This window comes from Xenopus laevis, chromosome 2L (genome assembly GCF_017654675.1).
Source record: "Xenopus laevis strain J_2021 chromosome 2L, Xenopus_laevis_v10.1, whole genome shotgun sequence".
Classification (NCBI taxonomy): domain Eukaryota; kingdom Metazoa; phylum Chordata; class Amphibia; order Anura; family Pipidae; genus Xenopus; species Xenopus laevis.
Window position 1 is genome coordinate 93,502,679 of NC_054373.1, and position 8,799 is coordinate 93,511,477.

General features: G+C 43.1%; 1 protein-coding gene across 1 annotated transcript in view; it reads left to right on the plus strand.

Annotated features, from left to right (window-relative positions):
* srrm1.L (serine and arginine repetitive matrix 1 L homeolog) overlaps positions 1–7,145 on the plus strand; it is a gene marked incomplete at its 3' end in the record, with an annotated part of 35,481 nt that extends 28,336 nt beyond the window's left edge. Inside the window, 3 exon segments of the mRNA NM_001137574.1 lie at positions 5,634–5,735; positions 6,400–6,855; positions 7,038–7,145. Of these exon segments, the coding sequence (NP_001131046.1) occupies positions 5,634–5,735; positions 6,400–6,855; positions 7,038–7,145 (666 nt within the window).
* Between the last annotated feature and the right edge of the window lie 1,654 nt (positions 7,146–8,799).

Below are 8,799 nucleotides of genomic sequence, written 5' to 3' on the forward strand. Positions count from 1 at the left end.
CTATGGGGGCAGCCATTCAAGCACAGAATATACAATAGATTGCAGATCAGTTCTGAAGAACCCCTATTGTATACTATAGAGCTTATCTGTTATCTGCTGTGTCCTTTTTTTTCAGCTTTGAATGGCTGCTCCCATGGCTACACATCAGCTTGTTTTTATAAACTATAGTTGTGTTTCTGAAGCAAAGACACCAGTTATACAAGTGTAGGTCAACAGTACATTATATTTTCATTACTTTAAGACTTTACATTTTTCGTTACTGTTCCTTTAAAGGAGAAGTAAAGACTTTAAGTAAGCTTTATCAGAAAGGTCTATATAAATACACCAGTAAACCCTCAAAGTAATGCTGCCCTGAGTCCTCTGTCAAAAACACAGCATTTCTTTCCTTCTATTGTGTATTCCTTCTGTATCAGACTTCCTGTTTTTAGCATAAACCTCCAGGGCTAGGGCTTGAGCATGCTCAGTTTCCTCCTCTCCCCCTCCCTCCCTCCTCACTTCCCTGCTCTAATCTGAGCCCAGAGCTTTGAGTGAGCAGGGAGAGACTCGAGCAGGAAGTGATGTCAAAACAAGCCAGTCTGGCAGCTGCTATCCTAAGCAAACAGAGAGCTTCTAGAGCTGTTTACTCAGGTGTGGTAAAGCATTCTGCAGAATAAATATAGCATTATAGCTTGCACTTTTGTGGCTAATTTATTGGCAATAGACTACTTCTGTAGCTTTCCTTCTCCTTTAAGCAGTTGTAGTTCATTGTTTCATGCTGCTGCGCAAAACATTTTTTCTTTAAAAATTTGCATTTACAGAGAAAAAGCAAAATGTGTGTTCAAACAAAAGAAGCATCTTTTATTTTGTTAAAATTGATTATAGCAGCACAAAAAGGGATAATAGATAAATATAGTACACCAAAATCAGTATGCAGTTCCTGTGGAGCTCTGGATCTTTAGTTGCTGCCTGTTTTCCGTGGGAAGCCGTTGGCCAAATATTTCATGGTGCTGTAGATGTAAAAGGGATTTTGTGTACTCACCGTTAAATCTTTCTCATCAGTCGCTTGGGGGGACACAGGAAGACAGTGGTGTATAGCTGTTATAACTAGGAGGCAGGACAAAAGAAGAAAAAAAACGCTCTCCTCTGGCTATACCCCTCCAGTGGGCTGAGCCTAACCAGTTTGTACCAAAGAAGTTCGGATGTGACCCAATCAAAAAGATAAACTAGTAAACTATTGGCTAACAGGAAAGAAAAGCGAGGGCCTCCTCTCAGGGAGGGAAGTCCTGTGTCCCCCCCAAGCAACTGAAGAGAAAGATTTAACAGTGAGTGCACAAAATCTCCTTTTCTCCATTGTCTGTTTGGGGGACACAAGAAGACGGTGGGGACGTACCAAAGCTGTCCCCTATAATTAGTGCGAGAAGAGGCCCTGCTGAGGCTTGATTCCTCAACACCCAGGATGTGCTCATTCCCCTAGTGGAGTGGGCCTTGATAATGATAAGTGGTGTCTGTCCCTGTACAGAATAGGTTGTATAGATGGTCTGCTTAATCCATCGTGAAATGGAAGATTTTGAGGCTGCCAATCCCTGTCTTGGCCCGGAGGGAAGAACAAATATTGAGTCCGACTTGCGAATGTCCTGAATTCTATGCAAGTAGAACTTAAGGGCTCTGACTGGATCTAAGGAATGTAGAGTTGCTTCATTTGCGTTAGCCGTGAAGGACAAAAAGTTGGGATGGTAATCTCCTGATTTAAATGGAAGGTTGATACTAACTTAGGAAGTAATGATGGGTCCACGCGAAACACCGCTCTGTTGTGGTGGAATGTAAGAAAAGACGATCTGCAAGAGCTCAAGTGGACTGAGCTCTGAAACCCTTCTAACTGATGCATTGGCTAATAGAAAAAACAGTCTTCCAAGTAACCCACTATAGTGGGATCAACACCATGGGTTCAAATGGTGGTCGTTGTAGCAAGTTTAAAAATAAGTCCCAAATTGCCTCTGGTGCCCAGAAAGGTGGAGCCACAGGGCCACCCCTTGTAAATGTTTTTACATCTGGTAGCAGAGCTAATCATTTTTGAAATAGCACCGACAAAGCTGAAAGCAGTGATCTGAGTGATCCAAGAGAAAGACCATTGGACAGGCCTTCCTGAAAAAATTCTAAATGGTTGGGTACCAAAAATACCTGGAAATACTCTTCTCGTGCCATGCACCACTGATGGTAGGTAGACCACACTCTGTGCTATGTCTTAGCAGAGACACACTTGTGCCGTTTCATTGTGTGCACCACTGCATCAGAAAAACCCTTCTTCAGGATTTGAGAAGAAGCCACGCAGTCAAGTTGAGTCTGGCTGGATTGGGATGTCAGATTGGCCATTGATGCAGGATCAGGATGAGTCGTTTGTTCCCTCTGAAGCTTCTTGATTGTTCTGTATACTAGCGGCAGCAGGGGAAACCGTAAGCTAGGTAAAAATTCCAGAGAGTTGTTAGAGCATCTGCGCCTCCTGCTAAAGAATCTTGGTATGGAGCAAAGAAATTCTGCACTTTCTGGTTGTGCCTCATCGTGAGGTTCACCTCCAGTACTCCCCACCTTAGAGTCATCTTGTTGAAGACTTCCTCTGCTAGTGACCACTCGCCTGGGTCCAATGTTTGTCGACCGAGGAAGTCTGCCTGCCAATTTTGTAGGCCTGGGATGTAGATGGCGGACAGCTGAGTGTGATGTGCTCCTCCCATTGAAATATTAATTTCACCTCGTTTATTGCCACTCTGCTGTTTGTGCTGCCTTGGTGGTTTATGTATGCCACTGCTGTGCAGTTGTCTGACTGAATTTTTACTGTTTGTTCCACTAGGTCCTGTTGCCAGTGTTGTAGGCTCAAACAAATTGCTTGTATCTCTTGCAGGTTGATCTGCAAGCGGCCTTCCTTCTGATTCCACTGTCCCTGTGCTGTGCAACCGTCTAATACCGCTCCCCAGCAGAATAGAATAGACGCCAAAGAGATTCCCCCAGAAATCGACTGGTGGAAAGATGTAAGGTCTGTAGCCACCATCGAAGAGAGACTCGAGTCTTGTGAGCTCTCCAATGTGATGTTGAGCAAATGGGACCACTTCTATTGATGACCCCTTGACCTCAGAACTGCAATACCTGGTTGAGTAGGTTAGTTTTGATGGCAAGGAGTTGACTAATGACTGGAGGTGTAAGTGTATTTAACTGCATCCTTAGAAAAACCATGGATTGGCTGGTAATTAGAGATGACATCTCAAAATTGAGACTCCAACATGGTTTCTTTAGTTGGGACATAGTGATGTGAAGTGAATGATGAGCTTCCTCCAGTGCTGTAGCCACAGCCATTTTCTTGGTAAAAACTCTTGGAGCTTATGTCAGGCCAAATGGGAGGGATGTGAATTGGTAATGACAGTTTTGAAAGGCAAAACATAAGAACTTTTGATGAGAAGGGAAAATTGGAACGTGCCTGTAAGCGTCCTTGATATCGAGGGAGCTCAGGAATTGACACGGACTCATTGGCGCGACAATGGATTCTAGAGATTCAATTTTGCATCTTCGTGGTCAAATTAATCTGAGTTCCTTCAAGTCCAGAACTGGCCCGACTGATCTGTCCTTTTTGGGCACCATAAATAGATTTGAGTAATATCCCTTGAAAAGTTTGACGTTCTGAACGGGAATGGTCACCTGCTGATGGAGAAGAGATTCAACTACCTCCTGAAAAGCTTTGCCTTTTGCCAATTCCTGTAGGAGCCTTGAAATAAAAAAAGCATCTTTTAGGATGGAGGAAAATTCTATATGATATCCTTGCGGGATGACCTTGGTGAACCCAGGTGTCTACGTGATTGAAAGCCAAATATCTGCTTTCACAGTTGTCCTCCTAGAGGCACAAAGCCTGACAGCGGGGATGCCCCGTCAGGCTGCAGTGGGCTGGTCAGTTGATCTGGAGAAAGGCTTACGGTTCTGCCAGGAAGACCTGTTTGCCCCCGAAGCATTCTCTTACTGAGGAAGTTTGTCGTTGTGGAGACCTGGTGCTTTTGTTCTGTGAGGAATGAAAAAATCTTCCCCTGTGAAACAGTGTGCAAGCTTTTCATTGCAGGAGTAAAGTGCTCTTGCCCCCAGTAGCTTGGCTAATGGTTTTGTCCAAATCTGGGCCCAAGAGCAGCTTGCCCTTAAACAGTAATAAGGTCAGCAATTTCTTTGAAGAGGTCTGCTGACCACAGCTTCAGCCAGAGAGACCTGCGGGCTGCTACGGCCAATGTTTATGATCTGCTGACCACTTGGGCTGCATCTAGAGTAGCTTCACAGATATACTCATTTGCCTCTTTAATTTGTGATGCCCATTGGGAAAATTCATGGTGTGGGGTCCTGAGAGAATTGCCTGAAGAAGCGATTCTGACCACGATTGAACCACCCGGCTTACCCACTATGTGGCTAAGACTGTGTGAAGTGAAGTCCCTGAGGCTGAGAACAGCCTCATTTTTGTCCATATGGTCCTTGATGGATGAGGCATCTGGAACTGGTAAGGCTGTATTCTTGGAAAGGCAAGAAACTGGAGCATCCACCGAGGGTGGTGCTGACCATTTTTCAATGAGATCTGTAAAGAAGGGATACAGTTTCAAGAACCTGCGGTTGGCTTGAAAGCGTCTCTGGCTTGTCCCATTCCTGTTGAATTATCTGCTGAAGCTGCGAGTGAGAGGAAAACATTAGTAAAGACCTGCTGTTGCACTGAAAAGGAACCTTGGGAATCCTGGTTGTTGTAGATTGTGTTTCTAACACTGATAAAATCAGGGAATCCACACTTTCCGAAGAGAATTTTGGAGACTCTTCCTCTTGTAAATCTGACTTTGAGAAAGTGTCCCGCCACCACTGCTTTGTCAGCCTGAGAAGGTGCAGAGCAGCTGTGAGGTGAAGCGGTGCGGCTGTAATGGCCACTGAAAGACTCGCTGGACATTGTGCGAGTCTAAAATGACGTTGCAGGAACCAGTAAGGGCGGGAAAAAGGGCACGCACCTAGGAGAAATCCTCAGACTGCTTAAACCGCTTAATAGTGAAGTCATTTCAATATACCGGTCTTGTAGCAACGGTACGTTGCTCTCCGGTCTGCTTACAGGGGACTCTTTTGCTGAAATCTCCCTTAGTAGAGATGAGGGACGTTTGAAGGGAGTGCCCCTGATAAACAGTTAAATTCTGCGGAGACCAAGTACATACTCACCCACCAGGGCCTATACCCCACTGGAGGGGTATAGCCAGCATAGGAGGAGTGAGCTGTTTTTCTTGTTGTGTCCTGCCTCCTAGTTATACCAGCTATACCCCACTGTCTTCCTGTGTTCCCCAAGCAGACAATGGAGAAAAGAGTGATTCAAAAAATGGCACTCCCAAGATATCCTTGAGGCAGGCACTGCTGAAATGTGGAGATTTATTTGTATAACTTTTAACAGCCGGTTCGGAATTCTTTTTTATAATAACTGGTTAATTGTTTTGTCCATATCTCTTCACAAATGTACACCTAGCCAAGGAACCAGCATATATTTTGATACCCTGCCAAGAGAGCAAAAATTATTGCTTAAACAAATTTAGATGGTGTGCAAAGAAATATATACAGTGTTTGTCGAATATATATATAAATTACATGTATGTTAAACACCTCATTGTTTTTAGCCGACGAAGGAGGAGCCCATCTCCACCCCCTTCAAGAAGACGAAGAAGTCCATCTCCTGCTCCTCCTCCTAGAAGGCGTCGGTCTTCTTCTCAGAGACGCAGGTAACTGCTGAATTCAGTTTACAGCCTTGCCTAGAAATTTAAAAAAATGGAGGGGCCTATTTATCATGATGTGTTAAAGTGGGGGGAAGTGTTACCAATTATTTTGCCTAGAGCAGTTCGAAAACAAAAGCAAATATCTGGCTGCTATAAGCAGCATCACCATGAATGTTTTACTCCACTTTTCACTCAGCATAATAGACCCCGTAATGTAGATGACCATTTTGACTGATCAAGCAAATAGGTGTGGGTCCATTCGAGTACTCCGAAACTAAACACTTTTTTCACCCCGAAATACAGCATTTCAAGATGGAAAAGCTTAATTGTGCAGGCTCTGTTAGTGGGGTAAACATTTTTTTTTTTTTGAAAGGGGCCCTTTAAGTCTGAGTAGAAATCAGTTAAAGATTGAGGAGCTGTGCGAAGTAATGCTACAGGTCTAATCACATATAGCAACCCTGTCATCTGTTTAAAAGACCCCATCATTCCAGGTATTATATGGAAGACAAAGGTTGTGATTTACTGAAAAAAAGTACAGTTTGTGATTATTAAAATAAATTGAGACTTCTTTTCTTTGTTTTGAAAATGTGCTTTCTCTAAACTGCCGTCCTGGAAGGTTTATACTCTTACTCTCAGTTATGTTATTGATGATATTTTTTCCTTTCCATAGATCTCCGTCTCTACCTCCACGAAGACACTCTCCCACTCAAAGGCGATACTCTCCACCTATACAAAGAAGATATTCTCCCTCCCCTCCACCCAAAAGAAGATCCTCACCTCTTCCACCTCCAAAACGCAGGGTCTCATTATCTCCCCCATCGAAGCGTAGAATGTCCCACTCACCACCACCCAAACATAAGAGCTCTCCAGGAGGCAAGAGGCGTTCCCCTTCTCTGACATCCAAACATAGAAAAAAGTCTTCTCCAAGCAGATTGGGCCGTGAGACCCGCTCACCACAGATTAGTCGACTATCTCCTTCACCTCTCAGCCGGTTAGACAGAAGCTCAGAGTCTCCTCCAGAACAGAGGAGAATTCCATCTGTATCCCCACTGAGGAGGCAGCCATCCCCCTCTCCTAGTCCACGACCAATAAGAAGGGTGTCTAGAACCCCAGAACCGAAGATAAAGTAAGCTTATATGGAATTTTAAATACCAATACACTTCATTCTTTATGGATAATAATTCTTACAGCATGTACTAAGGCTATATAGTTTATTTTAAGATTTTACTTTATATTTATTAAAACTGTTAATTTTATGTTTGCACTCATCATATAATGTGTGTATTTATTATGTCCATTTGTCTTTAGGCAATCTTCAAGTCCAGAGCCAGCCAGAAGGGCAACCACATCCAGATCAGTGTCAGGATCACCTGAGCCAGCTCCTAAAAAACAACCACCTTCTCCTTCACCGACTAGATCACTGCCTCAATCCGGCAACTGGTCTCCAGCTCCTGAGCCTGCCAAAAGGGCCAAGAGCACTACTCCTAGTCAGTCACCTGTTCGGGTATGTGTAACTTCTACATCTACTCATGTTCCATGTTCCATTGTACTTCCATAAAGAGACTGCATATTTGGCTGCTGCTATGATTGCTTGTTGACTTATCAGGCATGATTTTTACTGTGCCTTTTTGGTGATTTTTGTAAAATTAAGCCATGTAGTGTGGCTTGTATACCATGTGTCATAATGTTACACAAACAGATTGCAGTTGCAAATATCCAACTGGGCAGAAACTATAGGGCTCGTCAGTGTTTGCTTTTCTAGCTAAAGTGTTGATATCTTAACGATGACATATTGCCTCTACAACTCCTAGTCACCACACAAAGCTAAACACTTCCGTCTAGACAGTCCTATGTATCCAGTTCCATTAAAAAAAGTTTTTTGGGTTTTTTTTTTTGCCCCTCAGACATCTGATCAGGAAGGTGGTGGAAAAAAGAAAAAAAAGAAAAAGGACAAGAAGCATAAGAAGGAGAAGAAGCACAAGAAACACAAAAAACATAAGAAGGAAAAGGCCTCAGCTGCTTCTCCTGAGCCAGTAGATAAAGATGAAGACACTGAAGCAAAGAAGGTGAGAAGAGTGCATATCTCCGCATAACACAGGGTTTACACTTCCCCTACCATTAACCAACCAAGTTGGCACATAAAACAGTGTTCTTGATCTCTTGTCGATATGCTACATTGCATGTTCATGCACTCAACACATTATTTGCCCTTGCATGATGTAATAGATGGTGGGATGTTAAGGGCCCCTTTACCATTAGTACTGGTCACCAATCCCTGTTCTGCCTCCTTTTCTGTCTTCTGCTGCAGCATAATAAAAATTCTGCTGATGCCGGGCGTGTGCCTCCCTAAACAAAATACCTGTACATTTCCCCCCCACCAGGAGACTGAAAGCGATGGCGAAGGAAGTCTAGACGATTTGGAGAAGCATTTACGAGAGAAGGCTCTGCGTTCGATGAGAAAAGCACAGGTTTCTCCACATTCCTAGTTGTCACTTCAGTTTGCTGCAATGTAAATTTTCTTTCATACTCGGTTTCAGACAGCTGTTAATGCATTTCTATGTTTCATACATGTCACTTAATTAGGCTGACATTTTGCCATTTAAAGCCTAAAACTATAGAACTATTAAATTGTTTCATGAATAGTGGCAAGGGAGATTTCTTACTGGACAGTGGGGGCAGCCATAATTTAAAGGGCAAATGAAACTCTGCCTGTGCCCACATTTTCAGGGTTATTTATTTCTCCCTGCACCATCAATAAACATGCCACGGATATACCAAGTTAAATAACTGTACAGGCTTTCTCTCCGTAATATTAATGTATAAAAGAAATGCCGTGTGATATTTGGTTTGTTGAATGATGGCGGCTCTTTAATATACAGTGTTTTGTAGAAGGTTTGCAACTAAAATGTTAAAAAGCCTTTTACAATAAGGTCATGGTGTTCTGTACTGATGTATATTGTCAACAAAAAAACTTGCCTCTGATCATCTTCTAATAAAACACCTTTATGGTTTTTTGTATTACAGCTAGTTATTTCTTTTAAGGAGTTAACTTGGAACACAGGAATTTAAT